The sequence below is a fragment of the Phyllostomus discolor genome, chromosome 2, assembly GCF_004126475.2.
Source record: "Phyllostomus discolor isolate MPI-MPIP mPhyDis1 chromosome 2, mPhyDis1.pri.v3, whole genome shotgun sequence".
NCBI classification, from domain to species: domain Eukaryota; kingdom Metazoa; phylum Chordata; class Mammalia; order Chiroptera; family Phyllostomidae; genus Phyllostomus; species Phyllostomus discolor.
In genome coordinates, this window is record NC_040904.2 from 213,649,912 (window position 1) to 213,674,671 (window position 24,760).

A 24,760-nucleotide genomic window follows, 5' to 3' on the forward strand; every position below is an offset into this window, starting at 1 on the left:
ACAAGTCCCACAATTAGGATGTAGAACAAGTGAGGCTCGAACCAGTGCAGCCCGGCCCCACGGCCCGAGGGGACCAAAGCCCGGCCGCCATGTCTGGGAGCTGTCCGCCATATCTCGGAGGTCTCTCCGAGGCACGGAGAACCGAGACCCGTCAGCACCGCTGGGAGTGCCCGCCCTTCTGCTCTGCCCAGGGAACACTTCGTGGGCTCGTGGGTCTCCACCTACACCCACCCACGCCTCCACACGCCACACGGAGAAGCCGGGAAAGGGAGGCGGAAGTGCTCCACAGCAGAGCCGGAAATGCTACCCAGTGGAACGGAAAGTGCCTCCGCTCAGCGAACCGGAAGTGCCTCTGCTACGTGAACCGGAAGTGCTTCGGCTAAGCGAACCGGAAGTGCCTCAGAACGTGTTATAATGCGAGGCAGGAGGACGAGCTGTCCACTACTCAGTTGAAGAGGGTTTTGAGGTGGGTGCCTGCTGGGAAGGCTGGGGTGGGGACCGCCTGAGGAAGACCAGCGACTAAAGTCAAGCCTGGCCACTCCCGCGAGCGCCGAAGGAGCTGGCCCTGGGAGCCACCCAGCTCCCTGCTCTCCATATTGGTCTGGACAGCAGAGCTCTGCAGAGCGAGGTGGGGGTGTGGAGGAAGCCACTGGGGACATTCACGTTCTCAGGCACGCATGCCCATCTGAACGGCAGAGGCTGTCTCAAGAGGTAGTGAGCTCCCTGACTCTGGAGGTGACCAAGCCAGGAACACTGCCAGCAAAGGGGATACTTAAGTGAAAACTGCAGCATAGCAGCCCCTGAACACCTGGGCTGTACAGTCTGCTCCAGGTGCCTGCCTGCCCAGCCACGAGAGCGAAGGGCAAACCAGCCTGGGTCTCCAAAGGTGTCCGAGACAGAGACTGCCTCCTAACCTGCCTGCGGTGACATCAACTTCAGCTGGGAAGCTCACTCAATTCTGCAAGTCATTTGAATTGGTTTTAATCATATATTTAACGACATTTTAAATAACACTGAAGGAGGAGGATACAAGATTTTATGTTTGAAAAGGTGCATGGGTTTATAAAGACTAGGATATTGATTACCTCCCAATCTCTGCAGCCCTGACCTTTCACCAGAGCCCCCAGTACACCAACCAACCAGTTTTCCCCATGGATCTTCCACAGACACACCAAAGGCAACGTGGCCCGACTTTCACTCATCAACCTGCCCTTTTTTGGGGTGCCCCATCCAGTGAATATCATTATTTCTCCACCCTCCACTGACATCTAATAAACTCCCAAAGCATGGTTTTTCTACACGGTCACCGTGGTTCCAGGCTGCCCACTGGCCACCGGTTTCCATGACCTGTCAGCGTGGTGTCATCTCATCTGACCTGAACCAGCAACCCCCAGACGGTTCCCCTCTTCCCTTCATCCGAGAAGGTGACCCTCTGGAGAAGGTGGCCTGGTCCCAACTCGGAGAGTGTAGTCTGATCAGTCTCAACCAAACAGTGCATGGCATTCGCAACTGCTGGTGGTCCCAGGGTGGGCCCATGGCATAGGTTGGATAAGTCAGACCGAGGGAAGGGACTTTTATTTTATAATTAGTTAAAAGAATTCTCTCCTCCCACCATACCTCAGAAAGGAGTATGCAGGTATCTGCTGAAATATACACCAGCCCATTTAGCAACCCCCTGGAGTAGGTGTCTTAACTCCATTTTATCATTGAGTAAACCAAAGTGCAGAGAGGTTAGGTAATTGCTTAAGGTCATGCAGTAAGTGGTAGGGCAAGGATCGGAACAAAGGTCTTTAGGTCTACAAAACCCATGTCCTTTCCAATAAGTTAGACTGCCTGTGACATGCCAGGCATTGGCACGGTACTTTAATTTTTTTTAATACTCACCTGAGGATGTTCATTGATTTTAGAGAGAGAGAGGAACATCAGTGTCAGAGAGAAACATTGATCGGTCGCCTCTCATGTGCACCCTGACCGGGGATCGAACCCACAACCTTCTGGTGCACAGGATGACACTCATCCAATCGAGCCACACGGCCAGGGCAGCAAGGTACTTCATACACAGGATTTCACTCTTGGCACACTTATGCTGTGTACCAAGAAAGCATCTAGTCACCCAAACACCCATTCACCCCTTCATCCTTAGACGTGCTCCACATACACGAGTGCACGTGTGCACCTGTCCATCTACCCAAGTAGCCATCCAGCCAGGCACGCATTCATCCAAACACCTGTCCGCCCACCTACTATCCCCCCATCTGGTCACTGTACTAGCTATCTGCTCAAATACCCACCCAGCCATCCTTCCATGTGTCTGTTCATGCAAAATCTGTCCATCTAAAAATCCAGCCAGCTGACCGTCCTTCCACTCATGCAATCATCAGTTGTTCATCCATTCATTTATGCCCCCAAACATCTGCCCACGCATCTAAACCTGCATCCACCACCCAAACATTCAGCCAGACACCCATCCTTCTCTTCATCTAGACATCTAAACACTCATCCCGCCCTGACAGGTGTGGCTCAGTGGGTTGGGTGTCGTTCCATGAAAGGAAAGGTTCCCAGTTCAATTCCCGGTCGAGGCACATGCCTGGGTTGTATGTTTGGTTCCTGGTTGAGTTTCTCTCTCATATCAATGTTTCTTCCCCTCTCTTACCTTGTCTCTAAAACTAAATAAATAAACTTTATTTATTTAGTTTTAGAGGGTAAGGGAGGAAGAAAGAGGGAGAGAAACATCAGTGTGTGGGTGCCTCTTGTGTGCCCCCCTCCCCAATACCTGGCCAATATCCCAGGCATGTGCCCTCACTGGGAATCGAACTGGCAACCCTTTGGTTTGCAGGCTGGCATGTAATCCATTGAGCCACACCAGCTAGGTCAAATAAATAAACTCTTTAAACATTTATCCACCCAAACCTCCATTCACTCATCCATCCATCCACATAGCTAAGCACCAATCCATCTATTCATTGATACAAACACCCGGCCATCTATCCGAACACACACACATACACATCCAAACGCCTACCCACTCATCTATCTGTCCATCCAAATATTCGCTCATCCATCCAAGCATCTATTCATCTACCCATCAATTCCATTAAATATCATCCATCTCAACTGCTTATGAAATACACACAATAAGACTTTCAAAATAAGATGTTAGGACAAAGAAAAAGAAATGAGGGTTGAAGAATAAAAGCTGGTGAAAGTATGCAGCAACACATTCAGTAACTCCAGCACAATTTCAAAAGGCAGACCACAAATGTGGCTCTGAGCTTCCTGGAAGCCAAAGCAAAGAAGGAAACAATCAGTCGCAGAGTCACCACATCCCTAAAACGCACTGAGACCGGCCCTTTCAAAGGTGGTTAAGTCTGAGGAAGATGTTTCTTCCTCAGATTACCATGATCACACTCCCCACTCTGCCTGGCACAGTTCCGGTTTCTGCCTGGTATCTGGGTGTAATTGTTAACAGCATACTTCTCACTGTGACAATGATAAGCTATTTGATCACCCTACCCATAAGGCATTATAAAGAGATTGCCGAAAAGTCAATAAAACAACTCTAGCCTGTTCCTCCCTTTGGCTCCTCAGAGCGTAGGCCACAGTGGAGACCAGTGGGCTGAGGAATGCTCGATGCTCGCATCTCTTCCCTGAATCCGTCCCCAAGGGACTCCCCCAACATCCGAGCATCTCTGAGAACGGGCAGCCCCCGTCCAGTCCCCAGGCCCGAGTGCTCCTCCAGGCTTCTGAGGCCGGCCTGCTGTCCCCAGCATGCCAGGCAGAGAACATCTGTGCCCAGCGAGCTCCCCCCCATCTTCTGCATTTGGGCCTTACATTTTTGTTTCTTAAGGTCATGTGAGCCTCCTCCTTTAATACCTAAGACATAAACACACAAACAAAGCGACTAAACAAAATCTCTGCCAAAGCCAGTGGATTTATTACCGTCATGAACATATCCAAGACCCGCCAGCCCTGGAGGAGGTCCTGCAGGCCTTGGAGACGCCCCTCGGGCTCCCACGACTTCTCAGGAACAGTTAAAGCCGGAGGAGGAAGAAGCAGATGCGGTGGGGAAGGGGGTGAGATAATGGAGGGGGCAGAGCCCAGCTCTCCGGACGTCTGTTCTAAACGGACGGCTGTGGGGCGCACTGCGTCCTCCCAGACAGGCCGTGCTGACGTCCTAACCCCCAGTGTCTGCGGACGCGGCCTGGTTTGGAAAGAGCCTTGGCAGAGGTTATGAAGTCAAGAGGGGGTCGGACTGGAGCAGGAGGGCCCCATCCAATGACTGGTGTGCTCCTGTATCAGAGGAGGGCAGTTCGGATACCGACACACAGAGAGGGCGCTGGGACGGGGAGGAGACCGTGGGAAACGGCACAGACACACAGGGAAGCGGGCCACGTGCGGACAGCGCCAGAGGACGCGGCGTGAGGACACTGTGCGAGAAGCCGGTGTGGGCGCTGCCCCCATTTCACCGAGGCGGAGGCGGAGGCGGAGGCGGAGGCCGCCCTGGGGGGCGGTGTTCAACCCAGGAGCCCCGTCCTCGGGGTGCACCAGACGAACACCAGTCTAAAATGCTTCAGGCTGCGAGCAGTTATGAAGAGAAAGGTGCGGAGGGGATGTCATGCATCACTCCTTCCATTTTCAAGGCCCGCACCTCCCTTGATGAGGGGGAGGGGCAGTGACAGGAAAGGCCCCCCCAACAGGTGGAGAAATCGAGGAGGACAAAAGGCCTGACCTCCTTCGAAGGGCCCCCCGCCTCTCCTCCAGCTTGGATTTTTTTTTTTAAATAAAAACTCAATTCCCAACGAAAACAGCTCCGACATCCTGTAACAGAGCAGAGGAAAACAGCCCGGAGAGCCGCTCCCAGGGACGGGGCTCTCAGAAGGTCACACGGTTCCGCCGTCCCTGCGCAAAAACGGCAGCGTGAGCGCATGCGCGCGACCCTACAGCCGTGGCTGTGCGCCCTGTGTCCATCCACAACGCTGGTGTGGGACGAGAGTGGCTGAGTTTGATTTTTTTCATTTAGTTCAAAATTGATTCTCACTGCCCCATAAAATATATATTTATGCGGGGGTGTCTAGGTTCTAAAAGATCCTATTGCAAATAGTCAGAGCTCCATCTCATTTTCCTTTAACACGGTTTCAGGGCATTTTTGTACAAAGCAGGACTGACCGGAAAGGCTCTCAGGACTTTAAAAAAATCGAAGTCTAGCTGGTATACGATATCGTATTAGTTTCAGGCGTACACTACAGCGATGTGGACGTTCACGCGCCTTATGAAAACGAGGATCTTTGAAGCCTCCCACCCCGCACTTCCAGAGATCACCACTTGCACACGCCTTCTCCTTCCCCCTTGGAATTGGCACGTCTCGTGACCTTCCCTGCAGACGGCGGAGACCACAAGCTCGAACAAAGGCCCGCTGCTGGCCGGGTGCTAGCGCGTCTTCTCCTTTGTCCGGGGGGGCTTCGGGAGACCCACGCGCTCCTCAGATCAGACCCCCGTTCTGGGAGAGACGAACGGCTGAGGCCGTTGAGTCCTTATTGGCGAATAAATCTTAATCCGGTTTGTTGGCTAATTACGCTCGAGGGAAGGTAGTTCGGCAGGGCCGCCTAGCAGGAAGGATTAAGCCACTGCCCCCCCCCCAGCGCCCCCCCCAGTCCCCCCCCAAGCCCCCTGCCCCGTCTCCAGTGGCACAGGGTTAAGCTCTGGGTCCGTAATGACTGAGTAATGAGACCCGCTCTCTGCGGACCCCTGGCATCCATCGATCAGGCTCCCCTTCTGCTGAGACAATGCCAGAAGTGGGCCCAGCAGTTAATTATGGGAAAGGTCAAAGGTCACGCAAAACCAACACAAATCAATATACTTTTTCATCCCTAACTGCGCACAGCAGCCACGGCTCGGCCAGGGGTGGGCAGGTCCCCCCCCCCCCCCCCCCCCCCCCCGCATCCTACCCTTGATCCAGGACAACCGTGGGGCCGCAGCCACTTGCTCCCCTCTCCCAGCGGCCCTCACGGCTCCAGGCCACTACACTTTCGCTCATGCTGTTCCCTCTGCCAGGAGTTCCTTCCCCTCCACAGATCCCTACGTGCTTTTGCAGACTGAGCCCCAGCACCTCCTCCCCCCTGCAGCTGGTGCTGGTCCCCTAGCAGACACGACCACCGCCCCACTCTCTGGGCCCCGCCACCCCCAGAACAGACACTGTTATCCCTCCCGCGTGCTCTGAGTGTGTCCTGCAGGCACGAGCCTTGTCCTGCTCAGTCTAAGCCTCAGACGCAGCAGAGTGAGCTCAGCTCTGCAGCAGCTTGCGCACCACTGAAGGAAGGAGTGACCCTCTTGTCGGTAGCCTCTGCTGGCTGACCCCGAGACATGGCGACCACCCGGAGAAGAGGCCCGGCCCCTTTATCGTACAGCGGGGAGACCGAGGCTCACAGGCGTTACCTGCGCCGCCCAAGCTCGCACAGCCAGTGCGAGTGCAGCCAGGAAGTGAGCCGGGCCACCGGGCTGCAAAGCTAACGCTGTTTCAGCCACCAAGGACCGCCTGTGGTGGGATTCCATGCAGGCGAAGTCTCCAGAAAAGCCAAAGCTATTGAGACAGGAAGTAGATTAGTGGTTTTCTGGGACTGGGGGGCTGGGGGGCTGGAGAGTCATGCCTAAAGGGTGCAGGGTTTCTTTGGGGGGGTGATGAGAAGGCTCTAGAACAGATGAATGCACAACTCTGTAAATTACTAAAAGGCACCGAATTATACGCTTTAAATGGGTGAATCGTATGGTGTGAGAATTATCTCAGTGAAGCTGATTAAAGTCTTTAAGAAGGCAGTGCTGCCAGCTCTCGTCCGCTGAGCCGGCTGGGCCTGGGGGGGCCCTCTGCCTGGTGCAGGGGAGCACAAATGCCCGATGTCGCCTGCCGCCTGCCCATGGGGGAGCTCCTGGTGGGTTCCGTGGCTCCCGAGCACCAGGTGGGACTCACCTCCCAAACGCAAAGGACCAGTTAATGACCCCCTTTCTCCCTCAGCAACATCCTGACCGCTTCTCCGGGGACTCCCCCAGGCTCCGGCCTCAGGCCAACTGGACGCTGAGGCAGCCCAGGCAAGGGGAGGCTGGGTGGGCATGGAGAGGGCCCAGGGCCTGCCAGCGCTGTATTGAGCCACCCCCCCCCCCCCCCGCTCCCTTCAATGACAGGCAAGCTCAGGCTCCTGTCCCCTTGGCAAAAAGCTCGGAGAAGCCCCAGAGCCCCACACTGCAGACTCCGGGGGCTGCTCTGCAGGCCCAGCCTCCTGTGAGCTCAGCAGCAGGACAGAAATGTGTAGTGGCCGTGACTTGGAATGTGTAAGCCGGACCCTGAGCTCCTCTGACGCACCCCCTGGGTTCTCTAAAGGGGTACCCAAACCCAGACTGGGAACTGAGGTGCCTATCTTACCAGCAGGTCGGGGGCTGACGGCACCTTGACCCCGAGACCCCCGGCTCAGGCGTCTTCCCCTAACCTCACAGGCCCAGTGCGGTTTGACCTCAGCCTCTTCCCCTCCAAATCCCCGGGAGTCTGTCGCCGACACTTACACGGAAGCAGCCGTGGCAAGTCCCCACCAGGCACCGTCAGACGCAGGGGGCTGCCCCATCACTGCAGCCCGGGCAGCAGGGCCTGACTTTCCCGCATCACAGAAGAGGAGGCTGAGGCTCAGAGAGCCTAGGGGACCTGCCCTCGGTCACCCAGCTAGTAAGTGGCAAAGCCAATACTGGAACTGGGGCAGCCTGGTCCCAGAGTCCCTGCTCCTAACCCTGACACACTTGTCGGAGGAACCCCCCACCCCCCACCCATCTCAGTGACCCAGGGAGCCGGGCCCCACAGTTCTCACTGAGGGTCAGTCCACCTCCTTGCCTTCTCCCCTCCTGTGCCAACACCTCCCCGGGCTGGCCCTTTGTCCTCAGCTCAGAACCTGGCCATAGGTGCTGCCCGCTTGGGGGGTGGGAATGACACCCCCCAAGATGGATGCATCTCCTATGAGCATGGCTTTGCCCACCCCTGCATCAGCCAGGGCTAGGTCGGCCTGCAGAGCTGCCCCTGGAAAGGGACAAGTGGCTCGGGGTCCAGCTGGAGACCACCTGCCACCCCAAGAGATGGAGCCAGCGCTGGGTGCCACCGTGGCAAGGGGCACCCCAAGGAGGAGCTGCCCACCACGGGGGCCACAGGAGCCTGGGGGGGGGTGCTCTGGGCCCCAGCCCTGAGCTTTGCAGTCAGTGCATTAAGGCCCGAGAGGTGCACAGCCCGCCCAAGGTCACCCAGGGCTGGCACCCGGGTCTCCATAACACTATGCTCAGCTCTCCGACCCTTGACCCTCAATGCAAGGGCCAGGAGGCCCAGACAGGAGGCGTGGCGGCTCCTGGAGAGAGGAGCACGCCGTGGAGGCCTCAAAGGGAGTGGGGTGCCATCAGGCCACTGGTCGTCATGGGCCAGGCCGAAAGTCGAGGCTGGTCCGCTGGGGTTTTTAACTGTCTCCTCCAGGGGGCTGCAGCCGCGGCCCATCTGGAGGACCCCCTCAGGGCACCCGCCGAGACCCCCTGACCTTGCCCGCACACACGAGCCCTCTGGCCCGCCTTGTCTCAAGGCCTTTGGGGAAGGCCGCCATCCATTTCAGTAGCATTCAAAGGCCAGCAGCCTGCCGTTTATTTTCTTAGAAATAATGGTTTTTTCTGCTTAGCATTCCTGTGATGGAAAAACAAATACAGCCACTGTAATAAGAAGCGGCCAAGAGGAGGCGAGAGGGCCCGGAGGAAGGGGCGGCAAGGGGCCTGCTGCCTGGGGATCCTGGAGATATGGGGGTGGGAGGAGAGACCCTTCGACCCTCAGGGAAATGGGGTTTCAGAGGAAAAAGGAAGCTTAGCTCACCGGCACTCTCACCTACTGAGGCTTTCCGAGCTTCCCACTGTCACTCCAACCTGCCCCCTGAGAGGCAGGTGTCTCTGGTGCCACCGTTTGGGGCAGGAACCAGCCTCAGGGAGCTGGGGGCGCATTCGGGATACACCAGACCCCCCACCCCCACCCAGGCCTCTGTGTCCTGGCTACAGACGCCCCCTGGGCCCTCGGGGCTGGCGGGAATGCAGAGACCTGCAGCGCTCTGCTGTGTTAACTCAGCGGCGGGAGGCGGCCTGCCTGGGAGTGCTTCTAATGCCCTCCCCCTCCTCTCCCTCCCCTCGGGCACTGACACTCTCCCCTCCCCTTCACCCCGCGGAGTCTGCTCTGGGAGTCTCCCCCTGCTGCGCTTTGCACACCCCGCCAGGATCACATCTGTCGCCCCCACCGACCGGTAAGGCCAGGAAAGCAGGCCTGGGCCCCAGCACCGCCCTTGGCCCCCAGCAGGGGCTCGGGGAGTCATCTCGACATTGAACTGACTCCAGTCCGGCGGACGGACACATTCCGAGGATGGGCAGGTGGGGGATCCGGAAGGAGAACTGGGCTCTGATGCGTGAACGCCCACAGTATGAGCCTTTCATTGTTTTTTTTTTTTCTTTTTCTTTTAAAAAAGACGCCTAGGCTCCCAGAAGCCGAAGCTCTGGGTTGGAGTGGAGACCATCGCAATCACCACGACCTAACTGCTAGCTGACAGCAACTGGGAATTTTAGGTCACATCCAGTTTCTTCCTGCCCGCTGGTGTGTGGGCCCTGAGCCCCTTGCCTCCCCACCCAGGAGGCCCGTGTTAGCGCCCACACTCGCCCGTTTGAAAACTCAAAGAAGAATCCTGCCCCCTCTCCCCCCAGCCTACCTCCTGCTGCCAGTCCCGGCCCCCACAAAAGCAGAATTTCATCTGGAGTTTCAGTACCGCGTGCAACAATGATGATGAAAGTGATTTAATAAGGTCATAGACATTATTTTCTAAGATGGCCAAGTGGTCTTAAGATTTTTTTTCTGCTGCTAGACTAAATGGATCAGCCGGTGTGTTATTAGGAGTTTTGTTAAAACACTTAATAGCCTGCCCTGTAATCCACCCAACTCCAGTGACTGACAGGTGGGCCCCGGGGACACGCCATTCAGGAAGTGGCTATTTACATTCATTACACACACGCTAATTTTGTGATCCGCGATACCCCTAAGGTTGTCATTTTTTCCCCTTTCACAGAAAAGGGGGAAATAATAACATATTGGATACACTGTGGCCAAAACAAAAATTTATTTCCCCCCCAAGAGTTTTAATTACAGCCTTTTGGAAAAGGCCCGCGTTGGAACTTGCAAGGGGAATAAACCGCTGGAGTAAACGGCCCCCAGAATGAAGCGCGCACGGACAGGGGTGCTGTGCGGAAGGGGCACTGAGCGCCGCCGGGCCGGGCCGCACGGTGGTGATCCAGGGGGTCTTAGTTATTGAAACAAGCCGTTTGAGGGCATTTGCTCCTCGTCTGGGGGCCTGGTCCTGATTATAAACGAGAGCTTTTAATTAAGATTAGTAAGACCCAATTCAAGCCATAATTTGGTCCTTTTCCTTAGCCAGTGTCTATGAAAACAAAGCAATTAAGGTTAAATGAGTTGAGTATTTAAAGGGGATGAAATGCCCCCACCTCGCCCCCCGGCCTGGCCCCTCGGGGGGCTGAGCACAAACAGGCCCAAGCACTTCAAACGAGAAGGCCAGTGCGGGGCTGGCCCTGGCTGGTCCCTGAGGGCCCATGCGTGGGGGTCTGGGGAGCTGGGGACGGATAGGCTTAGCCAAATGAAGGGGATGGGGGAAACCGGGTAAGCAAAGGCCCTGGGGTGGGAAGCTGGCGAGTTCGAAGAACTAAAGAAAAGACAGTGAGGCGGGGGTGTGGTTAGGGAGAAAAGGAGGGAGAAGGACAGCAGCTCAGAGTGGTTTGCTGAGTGCTGGGCAGGCTGAAAAACGTCACCTCCGAGCTACACGATGGGTGATGATGACCATGGAGACCGTCGTGTTCATGGGGCCTGGCTCAGGCGAGCCGGGGGCAGAGTCGGGGTTGGGGGGACCTAGGAAAGGGTTTCTGCATTCCCTCCTGAGACTCCACAGCTAAGGATCTCCCCCCGACTTTGTCCAGATGGGCTGGCGGGGGCCTGGTCCTCTGCTGGGATCCCCGGGTTGCCCGGGGTTGGAATCCAGGGCCTGCCGCTTCTCAGCTGGGGACCTGGCCAGAGGCTGACCTTCCTGGGCCCAGGGTCCCCAGCCTGCCTCTGCCACTGGGCTACACCAGAGGTCCTCAGACTAGTCCCTTCCTCTCTCAGGCCTCAGCTGCCTCACCTGGGAAACCCTCGGAGTTTGGGGAGGCTCTGGGAGGCCTTCCCTGATATCCTTAGGACTGATAATGATCAATGATTGTCCCCGACACTAGCTCGGGGGCCAGGCATGCTAAGCCACGCAGGTAGGCCATTGCAACCCAGTGTAACAGGAGCTCCGAGGGAGGGGTGCTCACAGGTAACAAACAGCCCACCTATGTGGGGTAGCAGGGAAGGCTTCCTGGAGGAAGTGACTGTTGGGACTCAGCCATCTGCACGTTCACCCAACAGATGCCTTCCAACAAGCCCCGTGCCAGGCCTGGTTCCAGAGGTTGGAGGTGAATAGGTCACAGACCCTGCCCTTGAGGGATCCACCTTCCAGGAAGACACACAGGGAAATATAAATGCAGGGTGACATGGGGCCAAAGTGGAGGTGTCTCTGGGTCCGGGGAGGTGGTCATTTGTAAAACGCAGGGGCTGCCCTGGGCTGCCTTTAACATTCCCTGCAACTCTGCATGAGTTCACCTCGAGTCACGTCAAATTCTGCCAAGATGCAAGTCGTCCGGAAGACACCGACTTACCCTCAGCCCCGCCCCCAGCCTTTCCCAACAGTGCGAGGCGCCCCGGTCTCACTGCAGCAAGCCCTTGGCAGTCAGCCGACCACACGGAGCCCCAGGCTGCTCCCCGCCCGGACGCCAGGGCCTGTGCGCAGCGAGGCCCAGTCACGACCACACGTCGTACACTGGCTGAGCGTCGACCTGGCCTGGAAGGCGTGCTCAGAACCTGTCTGGGAAGGGGGGTGACGGACGGGCTGCCCTGGGGGCCAGGCTTGCTAAAAGGGTTTCCGCCACCAGCAGCTGTTTCAAGGTGACATAGTTAAGGGGTTAAGGGGCTCCGTCAGCCCCACCCAGGGCCGCTTGCAAGCTGGGTCCATTTCCTGTGAAGAACCAGGAAGAGTGGGGGAGCCACGCACTCCGGGCAGGCGTCTCTGCTGAGTGTCCGTGCCCTGTGCTTACCAGAGTAAGGAGCAAGGTCTAGCGGGTCTCAGGACGGGGTGCTCGTCCCCCCCCAATACTCTGACCTCAGCCTCTGCACCGAGGGCCCAGGGCAGGCACACGGGGTCCCCCTAAGGCGGGAGTGCCAGTCTGGGGGTGCGGGATGTATTAGTGACATCTGCTGCAGGAGTGGCAGCCTGTTTGCTGTCTCTGGAGCAGGTTTAGCGGAACAAAGGCAAGCCTTCTGTGCCCTGAAATGTTTATTGCACGTGCTTGGTAGATGGTCACCTGTGAATGGTACCCACGCCTGTGCATCTCTACGGGGCTGTGAACACATGGTTTGTTCGAATCATCGGGGAACCACAGTGCCACACCTCCCAGCCGTTTTATCCCGAGAATGGCTGGAAAAAGACGAAACCACACCTATTTTCATATACTGAACATCACCAACACAAGCGCGGTACCACCATCCTCATCCTCATCGTCAGTATCACAGTCATCACCATCATCAACATTCCCATTCTCCTCCTCCTCCTCTTTCTCTTCATCTTCACCCTCCTCCTCCTCGCCGTCATTGTCAATGCCATCACTGTCAACATCGCCATCCATTCTATCGGCACCACCGGCACCGCCTCCGGAACAGCAGCTGATGCCTACCCAGTGCGTCCTATGCGCCAGGCTATGCGCAAATACTTCATGTACCTTCTTCATTCATTAAACCTCACACTCTCTCCGGCAAGTAGGTACTTTTATTAGGGCTGTTCTACAGACAAACAGGTTAAATAGCTTGTCCAGGCTACCCAGGCAGGATCCGAACCGCAGCGGTCTGGCTCCCAGGTCCCTGCTTTCACCACGAGCTCAGCGGGATAGGCACGGTCGGTTCCCTCTTCCCAGGACAGAGCGCCGTTGGAGCCGTCACCGCCCGCAGAGAAGCAACCTGGGGGGTGGAGCCGCCCACGTGGCGGGAGTCCCACCTCCGGAAGCCCCGCCCCTCAGCGCTCCCCATCCGGGTCCGTAAACCAGGAAGTGAACAGGAGAAGGGTCTCCCGGCTCCCGCAGGCCGCCCTCCGGCTTCCAAAGCCCCGGAAGGCTCTGCGTGGTCCTCCGGGAAGCCAGCGGGTGGGCGCTCTGGCGGGCTCTCTCGATCCTGCCTGTGACTGTGGGCGGGTCCCAGGGACAAGAACAGTGGAAGTGGGACACTGCCCACTCGGGTCCCCAGACCCCACGCCAGCACTCACTCATTCACTCACTCACAGAGGGTTTCGGACATGAGCAGCCACAGAACGCCCTCTGGGATGTCCTCCTCTCGGTTCCTGAGGCCACTCTGCATCCTGTTCACACGGCAGCTCACAAGTGCCGATGTAGCGCCCGCCCGCCCCCCGCCCCCCACCTGGTCGGTGAGAACTTCCACCGAGGTCATTCAGCTCCTGCAGCCAAAACCAGACCGCAGGCGCCTTGAGAGAGGGCAGGGGTGCACCATCACCGTCCCACTCACGTCACTGGGGGAGGCAGTGAGGACAGGTGAGGGTGACAGTGACAGAGATGGCAGTGGTCCCATCATCTGTGTGTTGGAGAACCTCCCCTGAGTGGGGCGCCGCTGTACACCCATTCAGTCTCCAGCACGACCTGCAGTCGGGGTGTCTGGGGCCCATCTAACCAAAGGAGAAACTGAGGCTCAGGAGGGCAATGACTACCTGAACTTTCCCATCAGAGGTGGGTGGCAGCCCAGCGCTGGGCCTGTCCCTGCTGCTCTCATTAGACGGGGTCAAAAGGACACTGTGACAAGAACGAGCCGTCGGGGACCCGGCACCCATACATCCCATGGGCTCTCACAGCCACCTGGGCACCTTATGGCAGCTCCATGAGGGCAGTCACGTGAGCTGCAGTCTGGGCACAGACAGCCAATGCAGAGTGAACATTTTCTGCACACCCATGTGGGTGCCAGGTCTGCCCCAGGAGCTGGGGACACAGGGACACTCACAAAAGGCTCTCTGCCACCGAGGAGCTCACTGGGAGCCCTAGTGTGTGACTTCAGTGAGGTGGCCCCAACATCAAGCTTGTGGCAGACTCTGAAGCAATGAGCTCACAGTTCGGTGGGGGAGCAAGACATGTAACAACCCAGAGTCAGAAATGCTATGTTAAAGGGTAGCCCAGGGGCTTCTGGGAACAGAGTTGGTACTTGTGTGTGTATGCATAGGTATCAGGGAAGGCTTCCTGGAGGAGGCAAATCGAAAGCATGATCAGAAATTAGCCACAACATGAGGGGTGATAAAGGACCTCCAGGCAAGGGGAAAACCTGAGCTGGGGCTCAGAGACACGGAGCAGCCTGGCGTGTGTGTGTGTGGCCAGGACAAGTGTTACTCAGTGTTCCCGGAAGTGGGGGGCGGCGGCCAGAGCCAGGCTGCAGAGACAAGGGACCCCTGGCAATTCCTGAAGCACAACCACAGCCTCCTCTTCTCTCATCATCATGCAGAGGACATCAGCCCATTAAGCTGGTGAGTGTGACTCCCAGTGGGCTCAGGCAGAGTGGACAGCTAAGCTGGACGCTGGAGGATGTCAGGTCAACAGGGGGGTGACAAAGCATGGGCCTCCTAGGGGGGGTGGGACTAGAAGGAAGGAACCTAAGGACCAGGCTGGAGGGGGACAAGCTGGGTCGGCAGCTTAAACTGGCAAAGAAGGGGTCACCCTTGACCTTCTGCCCCCCTGCCAGAGCGCTGGGCCTGAAGCAGGGAGCAGAGGATCGGAAAACAGTCACCCAGAGCCACACAGGTGCCACTTGGAACCACTGAGCGAACCAACCTCCAGGCCTTGCCAGCAGCCAGGCCAGCACGTGCCACCGGGCTTCTTGCTGACGTCCTGACCTGTCTGCCTCGAGCCTGGCCTCCTTCCAGAGGTCTGTGGGCAGGCGCCAGCTCCCCCCTCAGGCTGCCGGGGCCCCGAGCACGGCCAGGATGTGGCCAAACCGGGCCCGATCCAGGCCGTTGTCATCTGCCCAGCTCTCGGCCTTCAGTCCATCCCCCGCAAATGAGACGGATAAACAACACCAGTGTCCTGAGGGGGTTCTCCTGCAAAACCCCAGCTCCCGTGAAGCCGTGTGCAGGCGTGGCAGGTGCCCATCTTGGTCACGTGTGTCCCTTCCCTAACACAAATCTCACACGTGGAAAACTCGGGGGCAGGGTTCAGTGTGGAGAAAGCGAGACGTCAGAGAGCCGTGGGGTGGGAGTTCGGAGGCCCGGGTGGAGTATGGGCCACGCCCCTGGGAGACCGGGACCTCGCAGACACGCTTCTCCTCTCTGAGCCTCACTTTTCCTCATCTTGAAAGTGGGGACACTCGGGGAAGACGTGGGTCACTGCTTCTCATCCAGGGGTGCACATCAGTCACGTGCTATCCCCGTCCCCACCACCCTGGACACTGGCCCCACCCCAGGCCCACAGAGTCGGAGCCGCACAGACCCTCTGAGACAAATGCCCCCAGGGGTGCCATCCCCTTTGGAGACGCCCGGCCCCAAAGACACCCAAGGCTGCTCTTTCCTCTCCGAAGTTCGGCCTGCTGGGGCGCAGCTTCCAGAGCCAGATGGTCAAACCAGCACCCCAGACGCAAGGAAGGAGGGCTGGACAGACAGACAGCACAGGTCAGCCCCACGAACACGGTGGCCACCTACTAGCAGGTCCTTTGGGGGCTGCAGGCCACACAGGGTGGTTTTGGATTTACGGTTAGGGGTTTTGGGGGAGTCACCCCAGGCCTTCACCCCACACACATACATCCCGTTAGGGAGACATGGACAAATGTGTCACTCAATGCATCGTCTCAATTTCTTTTAAAGAAAATAAGTTTCAAACCCAGGGAGACCTAGGCGCTCCAGACTCAAATTCCACCCCCAGGGGAGCCCCCCTCCCATGGCTGAGGCAGGCTGTGCGGAGGTGCTCATGGGGCGGGGACCGGGAGGCTCAGCCCCTGCTGGCATCTCCAGGGGCTGAGCTGGGGGAGGGGGCCGCAGACTCCGGCCTGGAGCGCTGGGGGCTCACCTTCGCACTGCCGGCCTTCGCCCTTGTAGCCCGGCTTGCAGAGGCATCTGTAGGACTTGGGCGTGTTCTGGCAGATGGCGTCGATGTGGCAGTCATCCGTGCCCTCGGAGCACTCGTCCACGTCGGCTGCCCCTGTGGGGAGGTGGCGGGGGGGGGGGGGGGCACTGGTGAGGGGCGGCCCCAGAGGCAGGCGGAGGTGGCAGAGCCGGGAGCTCCTTCTGCCTCCGGCCCCTCGCTGATCTTGGGGGGAAATGAACTTGGGAACAGCAGTCGAGTGGCCACCAGCGAGACAAGTCCAGACTGGCGGCGTCTTCGGGGCGGCCACTCTCTGCCAGGCCACCGGAACGCTGGCCCTCACTCGGTTCTGCAACAACCCCTCAAGTCAGTCTATTGTCCCCACTGGGAAGGGGAGAAAACTCGGGCTTACGGCCCGGAGAGCAAAGCCCCTGTCTGCTGCGTGTCTCGCTCTCTCTCCACGAGCGTTGCTCCAACCCCCTCCGCCCTCCTCGTTACAAGGCTTAGGGCCAGCAGGATCTTTGAAGGAATTCAAATCCACCCGCTGTGGGTTGCAGATGGGGAAACTGCGGCCAGCAGGGAGCCAGGAGCCGAGGCCAAGGCGGGAGGCGGTCTGAACGTGGGGCCCCACCCAGCCCCCAGGCTGTGGAAATGCAGGGTCCTGCCGCAGCTCCCACAGCCCGGCCCGGAGTGCCCGGAGCGGGACCGCGCCCTCCCCTGGGCCCAGAGGCTCGTCCACGGTTCTGACCTCCCCTTCCTCTCTCCTCTCTGCCTCCGAGATCTAGGTGGGAACTCGGTTCTCCCAGCCCGACTCCCCGAGTTAAGTTCAGTCTTGGCTTTGGGTGCCCCCGGCTCTCTCCACCCACCTCCCACCCCCAACACACACGGGCGCACCTTCCACCTGAAACAGCGGTCAGGCAAAATACAAAATAGGTTTGTGTGTCTGTGCATACACACCAACACACACACACACCCCCCTGTGTGCACGCGCGCCTCAGACAGGGAGGGGCCCTCGGGGCACAGGGTCACAAAGCTGGAAGAGCCTCGGCCGTGACGGAGGTTACGGACGAGGGCAGAGAGGCCCAGGGGCGTCTGCTGTGGGTCACTGGCTCCTTCGGGCAGAGGCGGAACTCGGGTCCAGAGCCTGTCTATGTGTCGTGGTGCTCCCTGCTAGCTACGCAGGACGTGCAGGTGGGTGACCGGCACACACAGGGGCCCAGGAGGGCCATCCAAGAAACTCTCTGCAGCCACGGGCACTCAGGGCCAAGCCTGGGGAGGTTCTGGGGTGTCCTGAGCTCTTCATGCTTCCGGCCTCCCCCTGGACCGTCTGGTCCTTAAGAATGTCCACTCGGACTTGGTCCCTGGGCCAGCATCAGGGGTCGTAGGGGGGCTCTCTAGGAGCACCGCTGCTGCCCCCCGCCCCAGGCTCCTCCCTCGCCCTAGTCCTAAGGCTCCAGCCTGCCCCCGAAGGAAGAAGCACTACAGAGAAACACGAGATCACCCCCCTGCACGTGCACGCCCGCACACACAGCAGGCGGCATCGCTTTTGCGGGGGGTGCACAGCTTCTCGGGTGGCAGCCCATCCTCCACTGCTGCCCCAAGGAAGGTGGAAGAGGGGCCAGGAGGCCCGCGCCCGCCCTCGGTGTCCAGCGACCAGCAGGAACATCGGGCCAGCAGTGCATCCCCTCTGGGAAGTGGTGACAGAGGGACCCCCGGGCAGGGGTGGCACCGCCTCAAAGGCAGGAAGCCAGAGGCCAGGGAGGGCCAGTCTGCATCCTTCCAGGGGGAGGACTGCGGCCACGTCTGAGACAGAACCCTGCTTGTCCCACTTCCTGAGGGTCAGTGCACAGGAATGACGGGGGGGAGACCACCTGGGGCCCTGGAACCCCCATGGGCCTCAACCCCCAGCCCCCACCTAGTAGGTGCCCTCATGAGGGTGGCAATGACTGACTGCTGGCTCAAGGGCGGTGGGGCCCCCTCCCAAGACACCTTTCAAACACTTCTTCAGGTGGGTGCTGGGGAGAGGGCAGGTGAGTTCCAGGAGAGAGGGGGAGGAGTCACAGGCCATCTATCCCCCGCCGGCCCCCAGGCTGTGCTCCTTGCCCTGGGCTGGGGGCTCCCCTGCCGGGCATCACAGGCTTTGACCTGGGTTTGTTTCCCAGCACGAGGCCTCCGTGGGGTGGAGACGGGTGGAGACAGACACAGACACAGAGAGAGACAGGTGGGGAGAGGCACATTCAGGAACAATCGCGTGGGGTTTGAGGACCCTAAAGCCTGGGAGAGACACCCACGGACAAGTGGGGGTGCGGGCAGCAGGGCCCAGCTTCCTGGGGGTGGGGGTGTGAACAACCACTCGGCTCCAAACGCAGCTCAGTGGAAGTGGCCGGGCGTCCTCTGGCAGGGCGTGACTCCCAGACACAGGCTCCCGTGGCCAGACGCAGACTTCAGGGAGCCCTGCGTGGCAGCCAGGGGTGCCCAGAGAAAGCCGAGGAGAGCACCAGGGGCAGGCAGGACCCTCCCCTGACCTCCCCACACCAGGGAAAGGGAAAGAGAGGAAGCTCGTAGGAGGGGAGACCCTGATTTCAGCTTTGTGGGAGCCCTCTACGCAGACCACCGGGGGAGCAGAAGGGGAAGGCGCGGCAGTGCCAGGATCCCAGCCGAATCCTGGGGAGCCCCCGCGTGGCCTCTGCTGCCTGCCCCGACCCAGGCCGGATGCCAGTAACCTCCTTCCTCAACGTCTCCACTTCGTTTCCTCTCCTGGACCGCCCCGCCCAGCAGGTCCCGCGTCTGGCGGCCTCTCCCTCTGGTTCCCATCCATCTCCTCGCCTCTGTGTCTGTCCATCCGTCCTCCCCCTCCTGTCTGACTGTCCACCATCTGCCCATCGTTTTCCAACCACCCCCACCACCCCCCTGTGCCCCCCCCCCCTCCGCCGCGCTCCCGCTCCGCCCGCGGCACTCCCAGTCCCTCACCCCTTTCCCGGGCGTGTCTGCCTCCACCTCTCCTCTCGCTGCCTTCCTGTCCCGGGGTCCGTCCGGTCCTGCGTTCTCCCTCTTTTGATCTTTCTCCGTCCTGCTGCCTGCGGGCCGCCGCCTCCCTCCCCCAGCCTCCTCCTTTCCTCCTCCGGTCTTCCTTCGGGTCCTTCTCCACTCGTCCATGTCTGTCTTTCTCTGGGTTTCCTCCTGTGTCCTTTTGTGTGTTCCCTCTGTGTCTGCTGCTGTCGGTCTGTCCCTCCATCTGCGACCCCCCCCCTTTCTTTCTACGTGCGTCCGTTTTCCCTCGGTCTCCCTCCGAGCCTCCTTCCGTCCACGCTCCAGTCTCCCCTGGGGAAGCGTCCGTCTGGCTCCCGGGTCCCCGCTCCCCGCCCTCGGTCCGCGCGCCGGGCCTCCCCCCCCCACCGCGGTCGGCCGTCGCTCTTTCTTCCTTCCTCTCGCCCTCGCCCTCCTCTTCCCCCGGGGCCTCACCCCACCCCGCCCCTGCTGCGGGCCCGCTGGGCTCCGGGAGCCCCGGGCGGCCGGGGCTGCGGGAAGGGGGCGCCCCGCGCGGGTCCCAGAAGTTACTTTGCAAAGAGGCGAGGCGGGGCACGGAACCGCGTGGGCTGCGGCCCTCCCCACGGCGCGAGGTAGGGGAACCTCCCGGGACTCCGCAGCCGCAGCCGCCGCTGCCGCCGCCCCGCGCCCGCCGCCCGCCGCCCACGGAGCCGGGGCTTACCTGGGAGCCCGCTGCCCGCCGCCAGCCGCCCGCACACACCCAGCGCGAGCAGCACGCACAATTGCCAGCGCACGGCCGCCGCGCCCATGCTCGCTGCGGGCCGGGCCGGGCCGGGGGTGCGGGCGAGCTGGGCGCGGGATTCCCCGGACCGGCCGCTCGGCTAGCGCTCCTCGCTGCTGGCTCCTGGGCCACCGCTCGGGCTCGCAGCCACCAAGCCGGCGCGGCTGACGAGCTGACAGCCGTGCGTACATTGGCTCACAGCCGCCGGGGGCGGGGCGCCGCGCACGGCCGGCCAATGGGCGCGAGCCGCCGGCCCGCGGGGGGAGGGGCGGGAGGGTGCCCCGGCCACCCCCGCTCCCGGCGGGCGGCAGGTGGGGGGTAGGGGCCCGGGGCGGCTCGCGCGGCCGCGGGGTGCACGGTCTCGGCCAGGCTGTGGCTCCCACGGAAGCTGCTCCCTTCCTCGGCCTCGTCTCCCCCGTTAACCCCCTCACTGAGAGTGACCGCCGCCCTGGGGGCTGCACCCCCCCCCCCCGCACCCACACACTCAGGGCTGCGGGGGGGCCTGCCAGCCGGTCCTCGGAGATCGAGAAAGGCTCGGCGGCATCGATTGGTAGTGAAAGAAGCGCCAACGCGCAGAGCAGAATTCATTCATCCTTTCGGCAAATATCTATCGAACACCCCCACTGTGTTCCAAGCGCTAGCGAGGCAGCGGAGAAGCAGCCAGCTAGGGGGGGAAATCGTGGAGACCGGTTTAAAATTTACATTAAAAACAAATGAACTTTTTACCACTCCCCAAAGGACAGGGGCCCCTCAGTGTGCTTGTCGTAGGACAGTCGCAGAATCCGCGTCTGGAACGAGGCCTGGAAGGCTCCAGGAGGGACAGAGCTGCTTTGCCCGCCGTCCTGGCCGCGTGGCTCCTCTGCGGGGCTGACCTCTGGGCCAGCCGTTTGATGCCCTGAGAGTGTGAGGTCTGGGGCTGCCCCAGTGACAGACTGGGGCAGGGAGGCATCGCGGTCATTCAACCCAAGGACGGCTCTGGCCGCCCGGCATCTACACCTGACGCCGGCTGGTTGGCCTTGGGTGCCTGAATTGAGACCCCCGCCTGTGAGGGCGGCTGGAAATAAATGGCCCCTCTCAGCCTGAGTCTGGGCGCTTTAAGGGAAGAAAGTTCAGCAAACCCCAAGGCCCATCTCCTTGACAACCACCAATAAGAGCTCCTTTTTTCTTCCCCGGCTCTCTCCGCCTGACTCAAAGGCAAGACTTTCCTCTTTTTGTCCACTCTGCCTGCGTGAATCCGCGCCCAACTTCCCACCTCACGCCGGTTGCCTTCCCTGCCCCCGGCAGACACACACTCGCACACACCCAGACGTGCCGCCCCGTGCTCTCACACGCACGCATTCACACAGGCCACTGTGGCCTCCAACATGCAACCCGCCACACGCGTTGACACGCATGCATTCCTGCACATAGCACTCACACACTCATCTGGAGCTCATCTCCACAGCCCCGGAGTCCCCACCCTCGCTCCAACCTGACTGCATATCAAGAGCAGTGCGTGGCGCTGGCCTGGTGGCTGGAGCAAGGGGTCCCCCACATGGGGGGATCGGGAAGGGCCAGGAAGGAAGTGCTTCTTTTTGCCTCCGGCAAGCCTTCCCCACCCCCCATCACTTGGGACATCTCCCTCTGCACAGTGGCCCCCGGTTGGTGGCTGGATTCTGGGGGGTCCCATCACCAGGCTTTATTTCGTCCTCTTCCTGGTTGCGTGGCTTTCAGTTTCTGGGGGAGAAAGCTCCCCCAGGACTACGTGTTGTCTCGTGTGCATTAGGTAACAGGGCGAGACGTGTGAGTTCCGGGGGGGGGTGTCCTTTCAGAGGGCAGCGCCCTCTAGTGTCCCCGTCCCTCGGGGACCCCCGCCTCAGCCAGATGCCCCCCAAGCTTGATGGCAGCAGGGAACAATTCTTCCAGGCCCCGTCGCCCTAAATCAGAGAGGGAACGGAGACAGGGTGATGATGGTCTGTTAGGATGTGGACCCCCGAGACCAGGGGCGGCTCTCCCTCCTCCCAGGTCCTAGCCTCTAAGATGTGCCGCCAAAGAAAAGGCAGTTTTTGCCAAAAGGAGGCTGTGGTCTGTGCAGAGGAGTCGGGGAGCAGGGGGGGAGGGAGGTGGAGGGGAGACACGTGTGTGAGTCCCCCCGAGAGTGCACTAGGGGGGGTGGCTGAGAAAGAGGGGGTCCCATCTGCCCTGGGGCGTGGTCAGGGACAGGGAACCCTAGAGTCAGGCACGAAGTACGAGCAGGTGATTTTTCTGATGCACGAGAATGTGCCGAGGTCCTGGAGAGTGGGTGGGCACCGAGGAGCAAAGGTTCTCGATGCACCTGGTAAGCCGTACAGCACTGTGCATGTGTGTGTGACAGTGACACGTGGAGAGGGGCTCACAGTGACAGCCGAGTCTGTGCCGGTGGGTGGGCTGGGGGGGCCGTGCCTCTGGGCTCCAGCCAAAGGCGTCTTGCAGCCGTTAGGACCGAGCTCGGAGGGTGGAGACCCAGGGAGGAGCTGGACATTCTGCTTGGGGAAAACACCCCGTGGCTCCCCATCGTGTTTGGAACAGCAGGCTGACAGCACTCTGTGTCCCCCCCGTGGCCAGTCCCATCCTCGCCGCACCGAAGGCCAGGGGGCCCTGCAGACACCCCACTTTCACACTGCCACACCTTTGCCCGAAGGCCCCCTCCACCGGGACCACCCTTCCCCCCTTCTTCGCAAGGCTCCCCACTCCTCCTCTGCCTGCATCCCAGCCCCTACCCCCAAGCAGATTGTAGGGCCCTCCTCGGGTCCCCCCAGATTCCCTGGGCATCCCCATCAGAGTCCAGCTCACCCCGAATTTCACGTCCATCTCCTTCCAGACCAGGGGTTTCTGGAGGCGGGGCTCACAGCGGATTTACACCTGGTGTCACAGCTGCCAGGTGACGCCTAAGAAATGATCGTTGAATGAATGAATGAACGAACGAACTAAGAAACTGGACAGATTTCACTTGGCTGGGACGTCGTATCGCTCCAGGGGGTGGATAAAGATTCTTGGGCTATTGGACGGGGCCTCGGGGAGTGAGTCCAGCTGCCCACCCTCTCTGGCCACCACCACGCTCTGTGCCCCGTGGGGAAGCTGGGCTGGCCGGTGGGACCCCTGTCCTGCGGGGCCCTTTGGCTCCCCCTGCTGACACCTGGTGGAGGTCTCTTCCTGCCAGGAATACACAGCCTGCCGACCCTGCTCCTCCGTGGAAGAACACCTGATTTTCAAACAATGTTCCGTAGGGGGAATTGTCTTGATTAATGCCAATTGTGGAAGTTCTTCAAGGAAATACGGTTCTCTGCACGTACAAAGTGTTATTAATGGGATGTTAAGCTTCGGTCTGAATGACTGGACAGACTTTTGTCATCCTTGCTTATTAAAAGGAGCATTCGTAATAACACGCCTGTGTGCACACTTCCCTAGGCCACCGAGGGTAGTCTTTTTACCACCCCTTGGCAGCCCTGGGCCCCACGGGCCAGGTTTCTTGGCTCAGCCCCCACCCTGTCACGTGAGGGTCTCAGTCCCCAGGACCCTGGGCATCTCCGGCTCACACCCCAGGCCCCCCTGAAGGGGCCCACCTGAGTGTGGCACTCAGTGCACGGTGCCCTCCCCAGGGACACCACGGCCGCCTGTGCCGAGTGTCCCTGTCCTGTGCGTGGCGTCATTTAACCCCGAGAAGTAGACACCACCGCCAGCCCCACTTTACATCTGAGAAGATGGAGACTCAGGCCTCTTGCCTGCAACAAAGACAGAGCTGGCAGGTGGCAGGGGTGGAGTTCGAACTCAGGTGTGTGTGACTCCAGAAGATGCTCTCTTTACCGTCACCCATTACTAAAACCTGCTCTCAGGCTCCGAGGTCTTCCGAGAGCACTTCATGCACCTCGCCCAGTTGACTGTGGTGTTGGCAGCAGGCAGAGTGGTGCTCACGCAGCGGCCAGACGCGCTGCAGCAGCTGGTTTCTCATGGGGCCGATTTCAGGGGCTGCCTCGGAGTGCTGGGTGGGGTTGTATAGAAGCTGACACTGGGGGTGGTGTGACGCACAGACACCCCCCCACGCCCCCCAGGCTGGGGAGGACACAGGAGACAGGGGACACCTAGAAGGGCTCCCCGAGTCTCCTGAGCAGAACGTGGGTGCCAGAGGCACATTCTTCCTGCCGAGTCAGTGCAGAGCTTTGCGATTCACCGGCCCCGTGCCCACCGGCCCCTAGGGTCCTGCCTGTAGAACAGTCCCATGCTGCAAGTTCACAGACACTCGGACGGGAATTCCCTCTTCTCGCAATGCCCTTCCCCGTCCAGTGGGCCCGGCAGACCCAGACGCAAGGCTCAGCTCAGGAGCACCGACCATCCTCAGGGCCCTCCCCCCACTGCTGGGGGCCCTCGGGGAGTGGACCCAGCCGCCCACCTTCTCCCAGTCACCTCCGTCCTGTGTGCCCGTGGGGAAGCTTGGCCCGCCGGCAGGACTGCCATCTTCAGGTGTCCAGAGTGGGTGACCTGGGGCCCTTCAGCCTTACAGGAAGCCCTGCCGTGGGCACTGGTTCAGCTTTGAAACCTGGAACTTACTGGTTGGTAGATCTGCCTTCTGCTTAGGCCGGGATGTTGGAGGGTACAGCCCAGGCTCCCTGGTCACCTAGCATCCCTGTCATACCTCCGCCCACGGCCTCCGTGGTGAGCGAGTGGCTCTGGCCAGGCCATTCATTCCATCTCACAACGCTGGCCATATCATTGGTCCAGGCCAGGACATGTGACTACGCCAAG

At 60.1% G+C, this 24,760-nt stretch overlaps 1 protein-coding gene across 2 annotated transcripts in view; it reads right to left on the bottom strand.

The window, feature by feature from the left end:
• The window catches only part of SCUBE1 (signal peptide, CUB domain and EGF like domain containing 1), a 106,637-nt gene extending 86,516 nt beyond the window's left edge, over window positions 1–20,121 (bottom strand). Inside the window, exons 1-2 of one of the 2 annotated variants that reach the window (XM_028532170.2) lie at window positions 19,943–20,121; window positions 16,219–16,350 (exon numbers count right to left, since the gene is read on the bottom strand). In XM_028532170.2, coding sequence (XP_028387971.1) covers window positions 16,219–16,350; window positions 19,943–20,030 — 220 coding nt within the window. In that variant the 5' untranslated portion in view covers window positions 20,031–20,121. The remainder of the gene's footprint in view (window positions 1–16,218; window positions 16,351–19,942) is intronic. The other variant, XM_028532171.2, reaches the window with a different exon arrangement.
• Between the last annotated feature and the right edge of the window lie 4,639 nt (window positions 20,122–24,760).